The sequence below is a fragment of the Neophocaena asiaeorientalis genome, unplaced genomic scaffold (assembly GCF_003031525.2).
Source record: "Neophocaena asiaeorientalis asiaeorientalis breed wild unplaced genomic scaffold, Neophocaena_asiaeorientalis_V1.1 scaffold177, whole genome shotgun sequence".
NCBI classification, from domain to species: domain Eukaryota; kingdom Metazoa; phylum Chordata; class Mammalia; order Artiodactyla; family Phocoenidae; genus Neophocaena; species Neophocaena asiaeorientalis.
Genome location: NW_020172779.1, coordinates 16529972 through 16552421, shown reverse-complemented (window position 1 = coordinate 16552421; position 22450 = coordinate 16529972). Strand labels below are relative to the sequence as shown.

General features: G+C 50.7%; 1 protein-coding gene across 5 annotated transcripts in view; it reads left to right on the top strand.

The window, feature by feature from the left end:
* Positions 1-22450, top strand: part of ZFAT (zinc finger and AT-hook domain containing) — a 167521-nt gene that overhangs the window by 48696 nt on the left and 96375 nt on the right. For all 5 annotated transcript variants that reach the window (XM_024741220.1, XM_024741218.1, XM_024741219.1 and 2 more), the window contains exons 4-7: positions 11088-11276; positions 13006-13156; positions 18308-19734; positions 20543-20775. In XM_024741220.1, coding sequence (XP_024596988.1) covers positions 11088-11276; positions 13006-13156; positions 18308-19734; positions 20543-20775 — 2000 coding nt within the window. The remainder of the gene's footprint in view (positions 1-11087; positions 11277-13005; positions 13157-18307; positions 19735-20542; positions 20776-22450) is intronic.

Sequence of the window (22450 nt, the reverse complement as noted above, 5' to 3'; positions counted from 1 at the left end):
AATTAGTTCTTGGGCAATTTGGAATCGGTACTTTAGAATACTAGTGCTGTGCTGATTATAAACGAGTGTGTATGAACTAACTTCTCCAAACGTGTGCTTGTTCATATGGTTAACTCTTCATCTGCCCTTTCCTAAATCAGCTTGCCTTGCTTGCATGTCATTCCATGTCGGGGACTCTGCGAAGTCCCTTGGGGAGTTAGAGGGTAAACACAGACACAGATCCCACTGCTAAGAGTGGGGAGTTGGAAAATGGAGCAGTATCCCTCCCAAAGGAACTCCTCTAGGACAGGAGGGCATGGTGAGCAAAGAGCAGGGAAACTTTGAGATAAAGGGAACTTAGTTGAGAGCTTTTGTATCAAGTGAGCTTCGTTTTTCTTAGTGAAGTCAGAGAAGCGCGTCAGAGTTAAAGGATTGTGTGCGTGTGCATGTGTGTATATGGTTAGGAGCTGAGAAAAGTGGGAGTATTTTTGAACCCCTGCTGTAGATCTTTCATTAATTCATTGGAAGCATTGATTGAGCACCTACTGTTTGTGTACCAGGCGTGCGGTGGTTGCTGGGCTATGTGATGTCAAATGAACGGAAGTTTGTATAGTAAAGTTGTTCAGAGTTTGGTGGGTGGGGCAAACAGATGACACTGACACTTTGGGGTAAGTGTGATGAGCACCCGCAGAGGCCACATGGGATCTTCAGGGAGCTCAGAGACGGGACTTCAGAGGCAGCCTGGGAGAGCAGGGCAGGTCAGGAAGGGCTTGGGCAGAGCTTTGACGTCCACGTGGGCCTGGTGTTCTGAAGGGTGCGTGGGGCTGGAGGTGAGAGGAGGCAGAAGACGGGGGAGGCATGTGGAATGCAGCCTGGCAGAGGGAGTAGCATCCCGTAAGGCCCGGAGGAGGCTGCTGGCCGCATGTGCTTGCGGGGGAGGCTGGCGCAGGGCCTGGTGGAGGGTCTGCAGTATCTGGTTTCAGCAGTGGCAGTGGGCGTCAAAGAAGGGGATGTATTCTAGAGCTGCTGAGGAAGTGTGATTCCCAGGCTGTGGGCGCAGGTTGATGTGGACAGGAAGCAGGAAGTTGTGGGAGGGAGGGGGCCCAGGTTTTGGCTCAGGTGTTGGGGTGGAGGGTGGCCCCTGCCAATCCGGAGAATCCAAGGGAGAAGCAGGTTTGGGGGAGAGAGGATGAGTTTGTTCTGGTCACACACTGAGTTTGGTGGACTCTGGGTGTCCATGGGGGCGTCATCCACCTGGGTGTGGGACCAGCAGGAGGCCCCTTCGTGGGTGAGGGCACAGGTGGGTGGTCAGCAGGGGTTGGGATGGAACCAAAGCAAACAGCAGCGTGGCTTCCTGAGGACCCTGGTGCTGAGCATCCAGAGGGAGAGAAAAGCAGGAAGCCCGCCTTAAAGGGGGAGAAGGACGGGATCGGCGACGGTCAGTGACGCAGGGAGAGCCAATGAGACGAAGCTGGGATGAGAGTCCTTTGGTCTTGGGAATGTGCCTTGTGCTGGCCTGAGCAGGAGCCGTGTCAGTCGGGGGTGCTTGACACGGCCGGGGTGAAGATGAGATTTGGCGGCCGGAAAGAGGGGTCACGTAGAGATGACTGAAAGCGTCGCCCCGTGGAGCTGGCAGCAAGCACGTGGCGACTTGAGAGTTTACTAAAGAGATTATTTGTAAAGTGTGGGCAGGTGTTGGTGCTGGGGGAGGCTGGGGACAGTGGGGAGTCGTTGTCACCCGAGGTGTAGAGGCAGGAGAGAGCTGCAAGGAGAGCTGCAGCCTTTGCAGGGAGGGGGCCTGGAGAATATCGCCCCCTACTCCCCTCCCTCCCTCCCGTCTTCTGCTGGTGACGGAAGCCAGAGGGCAATGGAGCCCCTCTTTTGTGTGACCCGTACAGGTGAGCCTCTGGGAGCTGGGTGGAGACAGATGAGGGTGGGCCTGGAGGGGCAAGTGGAGACTTTCTAGAACACTGGGGACACTGGATCTTTGCTCATTCCCCTTAGAATGGAGCACATGCTTGGTCTCTGCTCCTTAAGCAGGGACGCATTCAGTTGAAGTCAGGACGCCTCCCCGCGTGAGGGCCCCGGGCGCTGTCGTAGGAGTCTCAGCATCGAGGGGCGCGTGCACCCACCTGGGAACTCCCGCTTCCATGTTGCAGTGTCGTCATTTCTTAAACGCCGTCTTTTCAAAAGGAAATGAAATGTAAAGAATTCTGTCAGTGTGCTGTGGTTGAAGAGCAGTGAGGCACAGATGTCACGGAGTTGAACAATACCGTTCCCAGGACGTCGGTGACTCCGCAGAACATTCCAGGCTAGGGGGCGGGGTGAGGCGGCCCTTCCGGCGCCTCTCCTGTTAGCAGAAACCAGCCAGAACGACCGCGATGCCATGACACCAGCCCAGCCCTGAGCGGCACATGTGCATCTTCAGGCATGACGTCACTGGCCCCAAACGCGTGCGGCCTGGGGGCGACTGCGTGATTCCCGCCGCCCCCCTGTGAGAGGGTTCTGCGACCTTCCCTCACTTGAACCTCACAATGACTCATTTTGCAGATTCGGACCCTAGGTTCAGAGAGTTCCAGACTGGTCCAGCTCGAAGGCAGAGCTGGAGTGTAGCTCACACACCCTGACTCTGCGCTGGCCACTCAGAAAAGCGACTGTGGTGAAAGTGGTATTGGACAGTCCCTCCTGCATCCTCATATACTTGTTTTAAAGCTGAGGCACTTGCGGCTGAGATGGAGGGCTGGGAGGGCCGTGGAGGGGGTAGCTAGTGGGGGGCTGGCTTGGACCCTACCCATTTTAACCAGAGCAGTCATGCCCTTTTATTGATTGTTTATGTTGAAATCGCTTAAAGAATTCACTCAAAATGTCCTGCTGCTAAAAAAAAAAATAATGTTTGAAGACCACATCCCGATGCAGTGGCGAGATCACAACTGGATTCAGATGGTATGCAGCACGGGGTGACATTTGCTGGACAAGGGCACTTCAGCCAGCGCCTCGTATGCCGGAAAAGCACATTTTATTAGCGCCTTGGAGGAAAAAGTGAAACGTAAGAAGGTTGATTAAAAAGGCACGGTGTGCACATGCAGTGGAGTTACAGGTGCTGGTTGGTGCTCATGAAGGCGCTCTGCAGACTGTAACTGCCTCTCAGGAGGTAACGCCGTGCTATTACAGTGGTACAGGCTACCTCCCTCTCATGACTATTGACTAAAGGGAAAACACCAGACAGGCATAGACGCTGTCAGATATTTCAGTCTGAAACCCAGTGTTGCTGATGGGATTAACACTGACCTTCCTTCCTGTGCCCTTGCTGGTCTACCGGGGGCGGGTTGATGGTATCCCATCTCTTCTGCCTTTTAAGCATCTCAGACAGATTTCCGCTCTTGATCTCGCTTAAAATCACATCCTGCTTTCTTTTGGATAGTCTTTTGTAGAGCTCAGTGAAGATATTACAGACGTTTCATACAATTTGAAGATAAAATACTACCTTAACATTCATTGCGTAATGAACACATGCAACGTAGCAGCCTATCTGGAAGGCGGTTCATCTGGAAGCACCACCTAGAAGACGTGGAGTGGGACCCGGGTGCTCCCTCACGCCCAGCCCCCCTCACTGTCTTCATTTTCCATGCTGGGTGTATTTACTGAAAGAGATCCACTTGCTGCCCGTTCCTCACCAGGCACTGTGTCAGCCCAGGGAGTCAGCTGGGCATTCTCTGAACCAAGAGTGAGTAAATTACCCCAAATTACCCATTGGCATCAGCCCGGGAGCCTGGGTGTCAGCTGGGGTTCTCCGACTGCGTCAGAAGAGCCACCTTCAGTTAGCCTTGTTCATTGCCAGAGGGTTTAATCTGTCTCAGTGCAGGGAAGATAGACGTTTACCAGTTTGAACAGAACAGAAACTCTAGTTTTCTTCACTTTCCAAGAATTGCTTCTTTGTAGCAAGGAGCGTGGCTGCAGAGCAGAACTGGGCTGCCATCGCCAAGCATGACAGGACCTTAAATGCCTGGCCCTGGAAGCGGGGGCCGGAGCGGCCGTGTGCTGCACCAGGGCTGCCAGCCGTGCAGTCCCTGCACGGTGTGCGTTCATGAGGGCAGGCGGGCACCCAGGTGGGCCATTCATCTGCACAGTGATCAGGAGCAAATGGCCTCTTGCTGCTTCTGGGGACTCAGCTGAGGACGGCCTTTATGTTCTCACCAGCCTTCAGCACAGATGGACCAGGGCCCTGTCAGAGAGGGGAGTGGGGAGGAGAGGGGCTTCTTAGAAATAAGACCAGGCATCATGGAGCACGAAGAGCCTTTAAGCTGAGCACCATTCCCCACGGAGAGAGCAGAGCGCTGGTCGTGGACCTCACTTCTCGGCTGATCAGCCAGACCCACCTGTCTTCTTGGTCCCCGTAGGACAGTACTAGGCTTTGCCACTTGACCACTGCCTCTCACCACGGGGCCCGCTGTTTGTTGGTTCCTCTCTGGTCCTTTGTCTAAACTTCTCCTCCTGGCCCATCGGAGGCAGGAGAGGGCAGCAGGGAGCCCGCGCTTTGCAGTCAGAGGGACTCAGGCGTGATGCTGAGTGTTTGTAACAGGCTCAGGAAAAGTTCAGCTTCTCTAGGGCCCAAGGACTAAAGGAGAAGATGGCGGGAAGGGCTTTCTGATGGGTGGGGCAGCCATCCGTGTTTGCTCATCTCCCCAAGGGCAGGGACAGGCCGGGTTCTTCTCTGGGCCCCCAGAGCCCAGCACAGGGCCAGGCATCTGAGAGGCCTTCACTTGTAATCTGTTTAATGAAGGGCTGACTCTCCCGCTTTGTGAAGGTGAGGTCCCACCCATCTCTTCCCACTTCACGGAGCCCTTCAGGGTAGTGGCCCGGTGGCAGGTGTCCAGCAAAATGGGCTCAATCCTGCCCGGCTGCCTTGCACTTACACTGTCTATGGGGACAGACCAGAAACAAAGTCAACAAGTAAATAAACAAGCCCTGTCATAATGACTTTCCCCATCAGTAGAAACTGGTCATGTGAGATGTGTCTGTTAGAACACTGGACCACACCGCTTAAAAATTCAGACTTGTTTTTTTCCTGTAAAAGAGGCAGATGATTTTATAAGATTCTTTTTATTTTTATTTTATGAGATTCTGATCTAAGATTGCTTTTCCTTTGTAGAATGGAGTAGGGCCCTCTAAAGAATGGTTCTCTTAAAAAAAGAAAAATTCAGACTTGTTCATCTTCCAAATGCCTGTGTTCTTTCACCAGGCTCCGGTAAAATGAGAAATTTTAAAATTACCTTCTGATATATTATGTAATCTACTTAATTATTATGTTTTAACTGTGTTGTCTGTCTTTCCCCACCAGCACGTAAACTCCAGAGGGCAAGGGTCTCTCTCTGTTTTGTACCCTGCAGTATCACAAATGCTTAGAACAGGTCCTGGCACTCCATAAGTATATGGTGAATGAACTGTCGCTGGTAAAGAACAAATACATTCTGTAGTGCTGGGATAATTTACAAGTAAATATTTCTTTCTTTTATGTAGAAATGATGGTTTGTTTGAAGATGGACCCTGAGAAAATTTGGAAGTGGGAGAACAAGGAAAAAAAAAGCTCACAAAGAGAATGTCTTATTAAGTACGAGGGAATCATTGTTGAACTTGGTATTAGAAATAGAAATTCCGTTTTCAGAAGAACACTACTTGACATGAATCCTTAACCAGATTGAGGAGAGGGTCATAACTAGCAAACAGGCAGAGAAACGGAAGAGGCAGACCTGGAGTCAGACCCGTCGTTGACTTGGCCTTTCTGAGTCACAACCAGGACGAGTCCTACAAATAAAAGTGAGTGTGTCCACAGAGCCTGATGGGTTAATTTGTCTCGGGCTCCAGCAGTGTCAGGTCTGGAGTGAGAGGGTCTTTCCACCGTGAGCCTGGAGAGAGGGCCCATCCTGGGATAGTTTGGGTGGGAGATGTGGGCGGAGAGTCAGGACTTGTCAGTGGAGGTTCTTATGAGGTCCTGGGACTTTCTCCTCTCCCGACTCCCAAAGGACTAGTGATGCTGGCAGTGGGACCCTTGCTGATTAAATCCAATTACCTCTAGAGGCTGGAAACCAGAGATATGACCCCCCTACCTAATTCTGCAGCAAATGCTACACATAGCATATCCCAAAACACCAGGGTAGGAGATCAGAGTGGAGGGAGAGACTTGGGAAGAGGACAGCCTGGTGGGTAGGAAGTGGGGAGAGACTCAGACGTGCCTGTTGCTGTGCTTCTCCTCTGTGCCGCCTTGGCACGTGGTGAAGAGTGGCTGGAGTAGGGGACTGTGTAGAAGCTCCGTGTGGGAGACTGTGGTGCAGGTGAGCCGAGGGAGGGATGCGGGCGCCGGCAGGACTCCTGGGCTGCATGCAGGAGCGGTTCAGTGGCAACTTGGAAAAGTACAAAGATGGGTCAAGTGAGGATGCAGGGAAATCCCCAAACAAGCAGGTCAAGTGGAAGTGAGGACTTCTTTGGTGTCCAAAGGGAGTGAGCACAAAGTTACCCGCAAGACGTTTATTCAGATGTCCTTCTCTTTCTCCCTCCACCCTCCTTGTTCTCTGCACACAAGCGTGTAGCACCTTCTACGTCCTTGACCTGGTGCTGGGAACGAGACTAGATAGTCGTGCGGGCTGCAGTGGGCTGGGCCCAGGGCTTGCGTGGAGCACGCGTGCAGGGATGGGGCAGAGAACCCTCATTTCTGTACAGGAGGCACTTGCCTTTGTCGTCCAGGGTCTTCACGCCCTGCCCCTGCCTGCCCCTCTTCCACCTCTCGGCTCCCCTTTCTTATACGCGGTGTTTTACCCGGAATTACCTGCTGTTCCCTGCATGCACACGCTTCTGTTCTGTAGCGGCTGTGTTCTTTCCACTGTGCTCCAGTCGTCGAGGAATTGGGTTAAGATAACTCCAAGAATCATTTCCAAGGCTGCTTGTACAGTGTCTGCCACGTGGTGCCTGGATCAGTGGGAAAACTTACTGTGGAAACTTCTGGAAGCTCTCGAGAGTGGAATGTAGCTGAATGGGCTGTGGATCCATGTCGCATGGGGCCACAGGGAATTGATGGAGGGCGTGGGGGCTTGGAGGTGCGCGTTTGGGACAGTTTTGAATGGGGTTGACTTCGCTTATGCTGCCTGCAAGCTGCCCCGGCTGCAGGCAGTTACTGGGGTGGGGATCCCAGGAAGCAAGAGTGAGGTGTGGGGAGGGTGAGACAGGGAAGGGGGAGAGACAAGGGTTTGCTGCTGGGTTCCAGCTGTGGTCACTGGGCGTTTGACTCTGCCAGGATCTCGAAGCTTCCAGAATGTGTCCCAGAAATGTGCACTCAGGCCGGGAGCCCAGAGTGGTTGTGCATTGCTTCCCATTCCTCCTTGGTTGAGGGTCGTCCCCACCACGTTGACCCGTCTCCACCTCTGGGCTGCAGGGGCCTGGCTTGAATGCTTCAAGACACCTGTGCAAGCTTGAGGTCGGACGCTGGGGTGCAGGGTGAGCCTGAGTGTCCACTGTAGCTGCTGCCAAGGTCGTGTGTGGCCCTCGGCGACATGGTGAGAGCCCCACTGGCATTTGCTACAGGGAGAATCAGAGCCCACACGGGCACGGAGGGTGCTGGTGGCTGCCCAGGAGGTGGAAGGTGCATCTTCTGCTGTTGCCCGCTGTCTTACACCGCGTTTTCGTTTACTGTCTCGTACTGCCCACCCCTCCACCTCCTTTCTCCTGCCGTCCTCCTTACATAGCAGCTCCATCTCCCTGTTGGGAGGGTCTCAGAATTCAGAGATGCAGAGCTTGTCTGATTTGACCCCCCATGTGGTTCAGTCTTTCTCACAGCATCACGATTGCTATGTGAAGCTCCTCAAAAACCCTCCTGAGAAACGCATCTCTAAAGCCACCCCTCCCTCGTTGGGTGGCTCTGACTGCTGGAAATTTCTTCCTCTGGTGAAGTCTGTTGCTGACCTCTGCCCGTTGGTCCTAGCTTCACCTTTTTGAGCACAACAGAGCAGGTCTGCATTGTGTTCTAGGTTAGGTCCTCTGCTATCGGTCTGCGTCAGGCTCAATAAAATAACAAGAAGACACAGACCCAATTTCCTGGAGGTCACAGCACAGATGAGGCATCCAAACAGATAATTGCAAAGCAGTGTGGGAAATCCGACCATTGATAATGTTGATTTCTTGGTGTGTGTGTGTGTGTGTGTGTGAGTGGTGTGTTTGTGTGTAAATCTGAACTGCCTTTGTCATCTGGACGAGCAGGGGCCTGTGGATTGGGTGTTAGATGTTACGTGGACCTGCATGCAGTTCCAGGGGCTGTAGTTCAGTATAGTTGGAGCCTGAAGGGGTGAGCAGATGAGTACACGTGGGTGCGTACTTGGGGATCTTGGCCTTGAGGGTGCAGGGGTCGTGGGAGAGATGATTGATGGCGAATCTTGGAGGACTTTATCTAGCACTTTCTGCTCATGGAGATGGGAGGGAAGCCATTGAAGAGTTTTAAGCAGGGGAGTGACAGGGTCAGATTTGGGTTTTAAAAACGATTCACTCTCTGGTCAAGATGGAAAATGGAGAGTGTGTTAGTCGAGATACTTTCAGTAGAGGCATCAATTAGAAATGAATTGGAAAGTGGGAATGTCCATTCTCCCATGTCACAGATGCATGGGGATCGGCGGTTCCAGGGTCGGGTCGGGTCGGGTCGGGGGGGTGCAGATGTACCATTGCCATCCCAGGGTCCATCCTTCATTCCGGACCCTCAAGGTGTCGACCTGGGCTTTCCCTTGATCTCTTGTAGGTTCTGGGTGGTTGCCTCAGTTCCAGGCAGTGGACATAGTGATGCCCAGTGAAGGAGAGGTTTTCTTAGGGAAGGAAACCATTCCCAGAAGCCCTTGGCAGCCTTCATCCCAGACCCTGTTGGCCACGCTGGGGTCCTGGAGTTCCCGCTGCCAGAATGGCTGGAGAGGCTTCCTCGTTGTCCTGGGGACCAGGCAGGGTGGCTGAAGCAAGGACACAAATAGGAGCTGTGGTAATAGTTGGGCTGAGAGACCAGAGTCCCATCCAGTCTCCTCATCTCCACCTGGGTCAACTCCCGTGTCTTTAGCGGGTTTCAGTCCTCCAGACTTTCTTCCACTCCTGTCCACCATCCTCGTGCACCCAGTTCTGCAGTGTTTTCTTAACGTACGATGCATAAAGCTGAGTCCAGACATGGTCAATCCAGTGCAGAGTGTGGGGAGTGTAACCACGATCGCTTCAGCTACTTGGTGGTCATGCCGGCTGACATCATGTGTATGCTCTCGGCTTTTGTAGTTGATTCATGATGTAAACCCAGATTCAGCTTATGGCAAGCTCTAATTCTTGCTTTTTTTTTTTTAATGTAAACATTATCTATTCCTGCTGTGTCATCCACGTGTTGAATTGTAATCTGTGGTGAATTCTTTTAGAAAGTAAAGCGTCATTTTTAAAAGCAAGAAGTCCTATAGTATGTTTCTACCTCTTTATAGCATCCAGTATATTCTATAATTATTTATGCACACCTATCTCTTAAAACTGCCCGATGCAGATCAAAAAACAGAGAACATCAGGTAAGCATCGGCAGTGACTTTGGGGATACCATATTTTGCCCCATTCTTCAGCTTTTTAGGAGTCATTGTGTTCTTCAAGGGGTGGATGTATGTAACCGTCTTGACTTTTCCCTTTGGCCTTGCAGAGTACACTCTGAATCATGATCTCATTTACTAATATTTCTTTTCAGTTTGCTGTTACCATGTTTGGTGCTGACACTAATTATATGACTAAAGACCTTTTTCCAGCAGTTAAAAAAAACCCATGACTGTTTCTACCAGATCTAAAAATGTTCAAGCACCTGGATGATTGGGACAAGTGCGAAAAGACTCTCATTTATAGAACACAGAAAATTGTTTGTTTCAATCCACCTGCCCCATTAGCCAGGTTTTTTCCTGGCCTCGTCTTGCGAGAGATTTCCTTCAGCCAGCATGCCATCCTAGGAGCTTGCACTTCTCCATTTTCTGTCTTCCTTCAGGCGTCCATCAGTGGGTTTCTGTGTGGGTCCGGCTGTGGGCAACTTAAATCACGGGAAGCACAAGCTTCCTGAGTTGCCTCAGGCTGTCTCCCTCTGGTTTCTCCCTTTTCTCCGGCTTCTGCTTTATTACTTCCTGGTTCTGACTTCACCTCCCTGACAACCCCTATTCCAGCGCTTTCCAAGCCTGCACCATGTGCCTGTCCCGTGACCATCCACCCACCCCGTGTTCATCTCTAACGCAGGGCCGTGCCGAGTGGGTCCTGTCTCTTTGTTAGAATGTTCTGAAGAAGTAGTTCTTGGGCAGGCTACTGCAGGTTTGTGGCTGTGATTCTTGGAAAGAGACAACTCCTGTCCTTTCCTTCCCCGTATTTCCTTCTCACTTAGGAATTGGGAATAGCACGCACTCCTTTATGCTTCACTTTGATATGAAGTGTTTCTTACCCCTCAGGCTGCAGGGCTTTCTAGAGCAGGGTCTGGGTCTGTGCCCTGTCAGTCTTCTTTAGGTTACTTTTAAAAATTTATTTATTTTGTAGCTAAGCTTGTTTTCTATTTTTCTTTAAACATCTTTATTGGAGTATAATTGCTTTACAATGGTGTGTTAGTTTCTGCTGTATAACAAAACCCTGTCAGCCTTTATATCCACCATGCCTGGCACATGGAAGGCACCTACTAACTGGAAGATGAGTAACTGAACGACTTCTTCTTAGGCTGTAAATCTAAAGAAGACCATGTCTTCTCCGCAGTGTTGATTGATGATAGATGACTCTGTGGGCTGGTTGGCTTCATGACAACAAGATGAGTGGCTCTGCCTGCCCTGTCAGCTGTATCCTCCATGCCCATGTGGTGGCCTGTGGCAGGGCCTGTGGCAATAAATATCAATGATATTTATTGAATCACGTGAAAGACTGAAGAAGCAAAGATGCTGCCCGAAGTGGTAAAGGGGCCTGCATGGCACCGTGGACCAGTGTCTGTATCACATATGTATGTTTCCTTTACTGTCGTCCCGTAAAAGGGTTGGGGTTGTGTGCACTCCCTGACTCCATCACTGACATAGGAGGATATTCTATGCATCTTGCTATTTGCCCCTTAGGTAACGAATCTGACCTTGAACTGGAGAGGAAGTATAAGGAAGATGATCGAGAAAAGGCCCCGAAGAGACTGCGGACTCAGAGAGTGGAGAAAGTCCAGAAGGTCTGCTCGGGAAAAGAGGCCGCGCAGATCTCCGGAGCCAAGAAGCCCATCATAAGTGTGGTTTTAACGGCTCACGAAGTGATTCCAGGTGAGCAAAATAAGCGGGAGGGGACAGAATGCGACTCTCTGGGCGGGGCTGTGCCGCAGGCAGCCAGACAGCTGGGGCTGTGATCCTGAGCGGCTTCATCACTGTCGGGCTCTCCACTGAATTACCCAGTACCTTGGGATGATGGCTGACCTGTCACTGCCCAGGGCTGTGGTGGACGAGCGTGTCCAGAGGAAAGGGAGTGAGGGCTGCCCCTGCTGCTGCCTCCGCCACCTCTGCAGCCACGACCTGTCCTTGTCGTTTGAGTGGCCGCTCACAGGAGCAGTGGCCAAGGAGAGTGTCTTTTTCTTTGCCCCCTCACCAGCCCCTCTCCTGGATGTCCTCCCTACCCTTACCGCCCCATCCTACGTGTAAGACCACTCGCACCACACGGAGGTTGGCAGCTTCTCCAAAACCCTCCACCTCACTTTTTTTTTCCTTTTTTTGGATTTTTTAGTGGGTTCATCATATATTGTATGATACTAGAAATTCCTGTCTCCTCTTCCTTAAACATAAAGTAGCCAGTGGATTTCTTATGCTACCCTTTTTAAAAAAGGTCTCTTCTAGGAAAGGATACTTTAGACAAAAAGCAGTATGATAGTAGATTCCAAAGTATAATAATGGGTTTTTTCCTATCCATTTGAGGTGATAGCTGTTAAATAAAATTTTGAAAAATCAAGTTTAGGATTTTGAGGACAGCTAGAGCCTTTTTAAACATCTTTTTTCAGTGCTAATAGTATTGATAACTGATTATTTAAAATGAAAACGCTGAATAAATGCCTCTTGATACTTCAGTGCAGGGTAAGGTAATCAGCAGAGAAAAAGCCGTATAAGATTATGTGACTAGAAGTTGTTTCTGGAAAGTCACTTTGTCTGCCCCACCCTACTTCAGAGAAGTGTTATTCTGGGAAATAGAAATGCCAGGAGAGAGCTTCCTGTGTTTAGCTGTCTCTAGAGAAAGTTTCTATAATGATTTCTTAAGAATTGATGGTAGTATTCTGAGATTTCTGTAAGGTGGGGGGTGAAAAGTGGTTAATTTCCTTTGCTGTTCCAGAAACGAGAGGTAGATTTTGGAGCCTTTCTTTAGTGCACTTGATATATAACATGCGTGTGCATGTACCCTCGTGCACACATGCTGCTGTAAACGGTCTTTGATCGTTTCACATCCTGAACTTGCACGAATAAAGGTAACCTTTGAGTTTTCCACTCCAGACCTTTCATTTCACAGGGTGGACACAGAGGTCTGGAGGCGGGAGGGTGATGTCATATTTGGGACCAGATCCCAGGCAGCTTAGATTCCTGTTCACAGTTGATTCCACTGCTCCATTCTGTCTTGACGCTGTTTTACATTTGCGTAAAGTTTAACACATGTGGATCTACGTGAAATCTTGCAGGAAGCATATATGTGTATATGGATCTATTTTTTTGTTTTTTAATAAGGAGATCAAGTGAAAATATCTCAGAAGAAGGTTTTGATTATTGGAAAACTTGCCCTTTCCCCCCAAACATACACATGTACACACACACATACACACACTTACACACACATGCGTACACATATACAAACACACAAGTTAAAGGTGTGAACTGAAGGAAAACTAGTCCCTTGCATGGGTGCCACACAGTAAAGAAATACGCTTCCCAGGCTCCGTCCCCTGCTCTGGGGGCAGGGGGGTGGTCAGGGCCCTCACGGCGCCTCTTTAATACGTGGTGCGTTGTGCCTCCATCTCAGGTGCTACCAAGATTGTTCCGGTGGAGGCTGGGCCCCCGGAAGCAGGAGCCGCAGACCCCGAGGCCGCGGTGGCCGACCTGGCGCCCCGGAGAGGGTACCAGGAGTACGCCATCCAGCAGACACCCTATGAGCAGCCCATGAAGTCGAGCAGGTAAAGCGTTCTGTTCTGTGCGACTCCAGCCACCGCTGCAGAGGGCGAGAGATGGGCGTGTTAGCTTATCAGGACGCTGTGTGCAAACCCATCTATGAAGGGTTTCGGTTTCTTGACTGAACCTGAGAACTAGCCCCTCCACTATGGCCCTAGAGTGCTGGCTGAGCCCAAGCAGCCTCTGTGTGATGCGTGGCAGATCAGCAAGCATGCTCGGGAAACGCAGCGCCTCGGCTTAAGGAAGGTGGAGCGTTCTGCTTAAGGCAGATGTATGCTTCATCTGAATAAAAAGAGGCGTGAACAAGGCCTTACTTAGTAAGTTAGTTGATTTTCATAGCTCCACAATTTATAATGAAAAAGAAAATCTCTCTTTCCCCCCTACTTTCAAAAGTAGCATAAGCATCCTGTAGACGGTTCCAACATCCGTGTGATGTGCAGTTACAGTAACCCACAGCGCCTCTTCTGGTCGTGGTCACTACTACAGACATCGTGGTTCACAGGCCACCATAAGTTTTTCATGATATACTAAAATATAGCACTCTAATTTTGTTATTTTTTTTCCTAGCATAAAATACCAAAGGCACTGTTATCAACCTATTTTTTTAAACTTACCACACCTTGACTTTTTCCTTTTCAGTACATATTTTTTTTAAGTGTGTTTGCTGTCACGTAGATGCACTAGTTTATATATAGCCAGTTTTTGCTCGACGGACAAGGTTTTGGTTCCTCCCTCTTTCAATACTTCTTCAAGACTTCCTGTGAGATAAATTGCTAGAATTGAAATTGCCCTATTAAAGGATACGAGTGCTTAAAACTTGAATCGACACTGAAAACTGTCCTCCAAATACATTGGGTGAGTCGATGTCCCAGAGGGGACTAGCCTGCATGTCCCCCCACCCTCCCCATGGTCACCAGCTCAGCTGTGATACGTACCTGCTGATGTAGATCAGCAAACTCTCATCACCTGAGTTCTGTACACATTTTCCCAGCTGAGGGGAAAGACAAAACGCCAGTGCAAGTGGGCTCCCTCTGTTTCTGGAAGAGGGGAAATGAGGTGTTCTTGATGAGGGCGTAAGCTCTAGCACCAGGCAGACCTGGGTTGGCTCTAGGCCCTTCTACTGGACTTCAGCCCAACAGATTAAACACCTTCTATGTGCCAGGCACTGGGGATGTGAGAGAGATTAGGACAGACACGGCCACTGCCTGGATGAGGCTCTGCTGTGAATGGACACAAATGCTTTTGCCTCTGAGCCTCTCTTAACACCGGCCACAAGACTGTCCAGTAGAATCTGACATAGTTTAGTGGTGGGAATAAATGATACCATATATGGAAAGTGCTCTTGTTGAATTATAACATCATGTCATCTGGGTGTTTCATTAATCTGTAGCCTCACTCCTCTCTTCTTGCAAATGGGGGCAACTGAATTAATCGATAAAGCTGTAAAAATATGCACTCCTTTGGCAACACTGAAATGGAATTAATTTTGAGGATCTTTCTTGTCTCAACGCAGGTTGATCTGTAGACCTTTGTTAATTATCTTCATAATATTTCAGGGTCTGTTGGGGAGGGTTTCAGTTCAATGCTAATCTAGTTACAGGTAAATATACTCTGTATTTAATCAGTAGATTGAGGCTGTATTCCTGTTGTCAAGCATTCTATTAATATTTTATAGTCTAAATTGTAAAACAGTTACAAAAGAGGCTTTTCGTGTGACGAAAGTCCAGAAATCTATAAGGAAAAATATTATTTGTAATCTCACTACCCTAGGATAAGCACTGTTAATATTTTTAATGTTCCCTAAGATGAGCAGTTAATATTTTTAATGTTATTTCCTTCCAGCCTTTTTTCAGCCCATATATTTTATAAAATCGGGTTTATATTTGTTTTTTTTTTTTTTTTGCGGTACGCGGGCCTCTCACTATTGTGGCTTCTCCCGTTGTGGAGCACAGGCTCCAGACACGCAGGCTCAGGGGCCATGGCTCACGGGCCCAGCCACTCCGCGGCATGTGGGATCTTCCCAGACCGGGGCACAAACCCGTGTCCCCTGCATCGGCAGGTGGACTCTCAACCACTGCGCCACCAGGGAAGCCCTCGGGTTTATATTTTATGTGCAGTTTTGTATCCTGCTTTTAATACTTAATCCCATTATACTTACTTTCCTTTGTTACTCAAATTATTCACAAACACTGTTTTGTAGTGACATGTTGTAGCATCGTGATCCACGACTCAGCTTTCCACATTGCAGCCAGTGAGCTCTTTGTAAAATGCCCATTTGATTGTACCCTTTAAGGCTTCACATTGCTGTTAGGAGAACTTGGCCTACAGGGTCTTCCACGGCTGCCACCTCTCCAGCCTGGTCCCCCTCTTGTGCTCCCTCTGGTTCTCTGGGCTGCAGCATCTGCTCCAGCCATCCGGGTCCTTTTTATTTCCTTGATCTCTCCTGCACGTGCCTCTTCCTCATACTGGGTACCTCTCCTCCCCCTCACTTGGTTAACTCCTGTTCATATTTCAGCTGTCTGCTCAAATGTCCAGTCTTCAGGGCGGCCTTCCCTGTCCCCCAGACAGATCAGTCCGCCTTGACCTGGGGTCCTAGAGCATCCTGCCTTTTTCCATCACAGGGAGCTGGTGGTCCTTATCTGCTCATTTATATGGTTACCCGGCTGGCCCACCACTTACTATAGAAGGTGCACTACAAGGGAGCATGAGTTGTGTTTGTTTTCGTGCCCATTGTGTCCCCAGTGCCTGGAATACTTTTTTGAAAGAAAGAATGAATGAATGAGTGAGTTAAAAAAAAAAGAAATGTCCAAACTAGTTCCCTACGTTGGAACCTTCAAGCAGCTTCTGCTCTTAAACTATTGTGAAAACTCATGCAATGAGCACCTTTGCTTGAATTTCGTATTCTTTCTTTCGCTAGATTCCCAGCAGTGGAATAACCGGATCAAGGGGTCTGATCTTTTAAAGCTCTGGCTGAATGCTTTCTAAGATGCAGTGGGAGAGAGTGCCTCTCTCAATGAATAGGGGACATTCGGAGTGAAATAATGTGGTAGGAATCACCCGACATCGCAGCTCTGTGCCTCAGCCCATGGGTGCAGGCTTGCGCTTGAGAGTCTGGTGCCGGCGGCTTGGCCACTTCTTCCGATTCATCACCCTTGGTGGGAGGCAGCACTGAGGGCTTGACCAGGTATTCGGGTAATATGAAAAAATCAGAGTCAGAGATGCTCCTAAGACCATTTAGACCTTGCATTAGAGAAGGAAATACTGTGACTTGTTTAATTAATGCTGTGAATCCAGAGTTTCTTCCTTCAGTAAAATGATCGCCTTCTGGGTATGTTTGTCATTTAAGAAAGGTCCAAATTAGTTTCCTTAAATTAGCCTTGGGTTTAGCGTGCAGGCATAGTACTGACTTTCAGATTTGAATGTTTTAATTACAGCATGGGACTTCTACCCTCTGGTGTTTATGGACCGCAGTCTGCTTAAATATTTTTCATTTAAAACATAAGGTAACCTGTGTTGGTCAAACACAGTTGTATGGATAGTTCCATAAATATAGACTTTACATTTACAGTGGGTACAGCTTAATGGTGTCTGATTAATGGCACTAAATGATCGTCAGTGTTTCTGAGGACCTACCTGGATAACCTAGGCAGAATCCCGAGGGAGCAGTTATGGAGAGAGGAAGCCTCACCCGCCTCACAGGAGGTCTTCTCCGCGTGTATGGTCCCACCGGCAAGGGGGGTTGGTGTTCACAGTGTTTCCAGGCAGTAGGAGGATGTGGAAGAATGTGCAGGTTCTAGTCTGCTTGGGTTCAAATCCTGGCTTCACCACTTACTAACTGTATGACCTTGGGTTATACTCAGTTTTCTCACCTGTAAAATGGGCATAATGATAGGGTTGAAATTAAATACTTAGCAAAGAGTTTTGAGTATTGTAAGTACCCAGTAATTGTTAGCCGTGATTACTATTACCGTCTCATTCAGCATCCACGTCACCGTATTGAGAGAGAAAGGACCCGTGAGGCAGACCAGGCTTTCATTCTCTATCGCATACACAAAATCTAACACAGTGCTCGAAACGCACAGGCGAGTGGTAATAAAATGGCAATCACTTATTAATTAATGATATCTGAGTTTAACAAATGGCAGTTGAACAACCTAATTTTCCCTGTCTGAGTTCTGAACCAGACATGCTGGAGGAGGAAGAAGACGGGGGCTCATACGTCAGGCCCATGACTGGTGGAGCCATGGGAGAAGGTAGCCTGGGGCAGGTCACATTGAGCTCCCGCTGGCTGTCCTGCACGTCTGCCTCCCCCCACCTCAGTCCTTGACTGCCGCCGCCAGACTCTCCTGGCTAAGCGCCTACCGTGTCACGTGCTGTCCACAGGCAGACGCCTTCTCACCAGAAAGGCAGGAGTGAGCACGGCTGTGGAGGCTTGGTCCTGTTCTAAAGTCCCCGCTCAGATACGCCAGTTCCCTTTTCCTGGGGAGAAGTGAGGATGTGGAAAAAGGCCAGGGCTCTTTCACGAAAGAGTGGCCCTCACATGGAAACTTGCAGCAGAGAGAAAGAGTGTTACCCTGACAGTTGATGGAATGAATAGGCGAATCTGGATGATCAAAACTATTGAACAAACCCAAGCAGGTCGTATCTAGTTTCATGGAGCAGACTGAGTTCATTCCATTAAGACTGGTCCTGTTAGAATACCTCGGAATTCGTCCGGGTCAGCTTTGGAGCACCGCTGGCTGCTGTGTGCCTAGCAAACGACACATCCCTCTGCCTTTCTTGCCTCCCTCTTCCTTATTCTGCATCCCTCAACTCAGGCATCTCCTCTGCCCAACTACCTTCATCTGTGTTGGAGGGCGCCTTCTCCTTTGCCCGCACGTGCACCTGTCGCCACTCGCACACTGTCCTGCAGCCGTGTGCAGACCTGCCTCCTGTCTCCCAGCGCCAGGGCAGCAGGGGCCCGGTCTTCCTCTCCGTGTGCGCCTGGTCCGCTCTACGTCTTCCCGTCCTGTTTGTTGATGAATGAATGCATGCGTCCGTCCTCAGCCCCTTTTAGCTCACTTTTAAGCCTTCGGTGTTCGGCAGCCGGAAGGAAGTAGGGGTCATCAGGAAGGTGCCGGATCTCCACCCGTAATGGTGCTGTCTTCTGTTTCTAGGCTCGGGCCCACCCAGCTCAAGATCTTCACCTGTGAGTACTGCAACAAGGTCTTCAAGTTCAAGCACTCGCTGCAGGCCCACCTGCGGATCCACACCAACGAGAAGCCGTACAAGTGCCCCCAGTGCAGCTACGCCAGCGCCATCAAGGCCAACCTCAACGTGCACCTGCGCAAGCACACGGGCGAGAAGTTCGCCTGCGACTGCTGTTCGTTCACCTGCCTGAGCAAGGGCCACCTCAAGGTGCACGTGGAGCGCGTACACAAGAAGATCAAGCAGCACTGCCGCTTCTGCAAGAAGAAGTACTCGGACGTCAAGAACCTCATCAAGCACGTCCGCGACGCACACGACCCGCAGGACAGGACGGTCCAGGAGGCCCTGGACGAGCTCTGCCTGATGACGAGGGAGGGCAAGCGGCAGCTGCTCTACGACTGCCACATCTGCGAGCGCAAGTTCAAGAACGAGCTGGACCGCGACCGTCACATGCTGGTGCACGGCGACAAGTGGCCCTTCGCCTGCGAGCTCTGCGGCCATGGGGCCACCAAGTACCAGGCGCTGGAGCTGCACGTCAGGAAGCACCCGTTCGTGTACGTCTGCGCCCTCTGCCTCAAGAAGTTCGTCAGCTCCATCCGCCTGCGCGCCCACATCAAGGAGGCGCACGGGGCCGCCCAGGAGACCCTGGTCTTCACCAGCTCCATCAACCAGAGCTTCTGCCTCCTGGGGCCCGGCGGGGACATCCAGCAGGAGGCCCTGGGCGGGCAGCTGCAGCTGGCGGAAGAGGAGTTTGTGTTCCAGGGGGTGAACGCACCCAAGGAGGCGGCCGGCGCTGGGGACGCTCGTCCCGAGGAGGGGTCCGAGGCCCCAGCAGAGGTGCCCGCCGCGCCTGTGTGCTCGGCCGCCGCCCAGGCAGACAGCGCCGCCCCAGCACCCTGCGAGCTGGCGGCCTCCGCGGTGTCCTCCGACCTTCGTCGGTACGCGGTGGTTTCCGATGAGTTCCTGTTGAAGGGTGATCCCTCCTCTGCCGAGGCTCTGGCTGCTCCGGAGAAGACCTTGCACACCCAGCAGGGAGGCTCCAGTCCAGCTCAGGGCCAGGACGTCGCACCACTGCTGTCCAAGGCCAAAGGCGCCGCAGCAAACCCGGAAGCCCAGGGCGCCGAGAGCCCCCCGGCTGAAGGGCAGCAAGCGGCTGCCCCCCCATCCGATGGCCCGGATCCCGGCAGGGGTCTCAGGGCAAACCCAGCCGAGGCCTCCGACCCTCCTCCGGGAGCTGCTGGGAGGGACGCGGCCCAGTGCCGGCCCCTCCCCGAGCACCGGGCGGGCATCACTGCGTTCATGAAGATCCTGGACAGTTTACAGAAGAGGCGCATGAATACCGGCCTGTGCGAGAGGATCCGGAAGGTGTATGGCGACCTGGAGTGCGAATACTGTGGTAAGGGGGGCGCCGGGGCGCGAGGCTGGGGCCTGTCTTCCCAGCAGCCCCTCCCGTCCCCGCCTGGCTATGGGTCACCTGGTGTTTGAGTTGAGCTCGTGTCTCTTTGCACAGAACGCCTTCTAAGTGAGCTAGCCGTCATTCGTAGATAGAGATGTGCACAGTGGTGCATGCAGTTTAGCTCGTGAAGCCTGTGAAGGCAGCCAGGACGGCGGGACAGCTAACCGTGCTGGCTCTGTCAGGCGTGCAGGCGGACGCTTAGCCCACGGCCTCTGCCAGAACTTTAGCCAAGAAGCACCTTTCTTCTGGCACGTGACAAGTTTAAAGTCGAGCTTTAAGCTGCGGCCATGTCCTAGATGAGCAGAGAGAGATCACAGAAGTGGCTGCAGCTCTTTGTAGGGAGACCCCGAATGCAACCTCCCAGCTTGCCGTGAAAGCGTGGCCTCTGGTCTCCTGGAGAGCTGGCAGGACAGGATGTAGATGGCCCAGGTGTCAGCAGAGTTTAGAGCCTCGTTGATTTCATGCGTGTGCATAAAGGTAGTTGGCACCGTAATTGGTCCTCGATAAACATCCGTTTCCTCCTCTCCCAGCTGTGACACCATGCAGAAGTAGTAGCACCCTTAATATTTGCCACCTGCCACCTTTGAAAAGTCATGTCCAGCCAGAGATGTGGTGCAAAGTGTGAAGGGTAACCCGGACAAGCATGAGAGGGAGAGAAATATAGTAGTTAAAAAATAATACTAATTAAAAGAAATCAACTTCAGGATAAAAGAAACTTCCTTGTTCTCATGTGAAAATATTTTTTTAGGCAAACTTTTTTGGTACCAAGTGCATTTTGACATGCATGTCCGCACCCACACCCGGGAACATCTGTATTATTGCTCCCAGTGTCATTATTCTTCCATCACCAAAAACTGCCTTAAACGCCATGTAATTCAGAAACACAGTAACATCTTGCTGAAGTGTCCCACTGACGGCTGTGACTACTCGACTCCAGATAAATATAAGCTGCAGGCACATCTTAAAGTTCACACAGAGCTGGTAAGTAGCGCGCCCGAGCGGCAGCCCCGTCTCCCCTGGGTGCTCCCTGCTTCCTCACAGTGATGCATACGGAGGCGCCCGTGCTCCCCGTGAGCCCAGTGTGTGGGCGTCTTCCCCGGAAAATGGGGAGGTCCTTCTCACGAAGCAGGCCCTCCACTTTACAAAGGCCTCCATCCCAGGGCTCCTGTCACAGGGACAGCCTCACATATGTTGGAAAAAAGGTTACATTGAATAAATTTGCTTTTCTGTGCAGATTTTTAAGCATCGGAGAAAGTCTGCAGAATAGGAGTAAAGCAGGGGTTTCTTAAATGATGTTTTAAATAACCCTTAATAACAGGGATGATAATAAGAATAGCCGCCACTAAAAGCTGTTGAGAGAGTGAGTTAGAGGATGCCTGTCAAGCGCTAAGTACGGTGTTCGGGTCACAGTGAGAGCGCAGTAAACGCTGATGATCACTGTTGTCGTATTACTGTGCTGTTTCTTGGAAAGTCTATGGAAGAATGTCTGTAAAGCACTTTAAAAAAAAGTGATATGTTAATTCACGGTGCTGTTAATATTCATGGTGGCAAAATGTGTTTAATTCTCTGGTGGGTGTTGAACATGTGACACGAGTGAATGTTTATTTTAGCAAATGCTACTCTAACTTGAGAGGCTGACACCTGAGAGTGATTTGAGACTCTCCAAGTTATAAAGGAGGCGCACCTGGCCCCAGGTGTAGTTCTGCTTTAACTGCATTCCTTTCTAGGCCACAGACTGCGCACCGTGAGGCTTCAGAAACTTGATGCGCCGCCTCCGTTTTCTGGCCTAAAAATCACTAACGCTCCAGCAGTTTGTTACCAAGGGTGAAGTCAGGGTGTTTTGGGTTTCGTGGGTAGGTAAGAGCCTGCGCTTTGGGGTTGGATACCTGGATTCAGGTGTTGTCTCCAGTATCTGCACAGGCTGTGTGGTGCTGGACAAGTCACTTGTCCTTTCTGAGGCTTGGTAGCCTTCTATATAAAATGTATATTAAACAGTATATCAGCTTTGTACACACACACACGTATATATACACACATATGCACACACATCCACCCATGCAGTCTACACATGTGTACACACGTACCGCACACACCCCTGAACACATAACGCACATGTATGCACGTGTATGTCTTTGTGTATGTGTATGGGTCTCCTGGGTTATTGGGAGGTTAAAACAGAGTGCTCTAGGTAAAGAACCTGGCTCAGAGCTTGTAGAGGTGACTGCGTGACAGCTGCTGTACGTCACTGGGTACCTCTTAGTTCCCGTTCTCCTCTCTCTCTCTCTCTCTCTCTCTCTCTCTGTGCGTGTGGGGCATGACAGGTGTGCTATTCCTGTTTACTCACAGGCAGCACACGCATTTACCTGGGGCGTCGAATGACACGCGCTCTCCCTGAGGCAGGCGGACTGTGTTGCCGATGTGGGAAGAGAGCATTCTTTATGAAAACAGGTTCCAGTGTTTTGAGCTTAGACCGTATTTGTCTTTAGAGCCTGTCAGTTATGTCTGTGATGAAGCCACAGGCACCAAGGGGATGGTGACACGGTGGAAAGACCTCCCATTGTCTGTCATCACTTATTTCTCCTCCCTGAGTTCCTAGGCAACGACCCGTCTACTTTCTGTCTCCATGGATCTGCCCATTCTGGACGCTTCGTGTAAA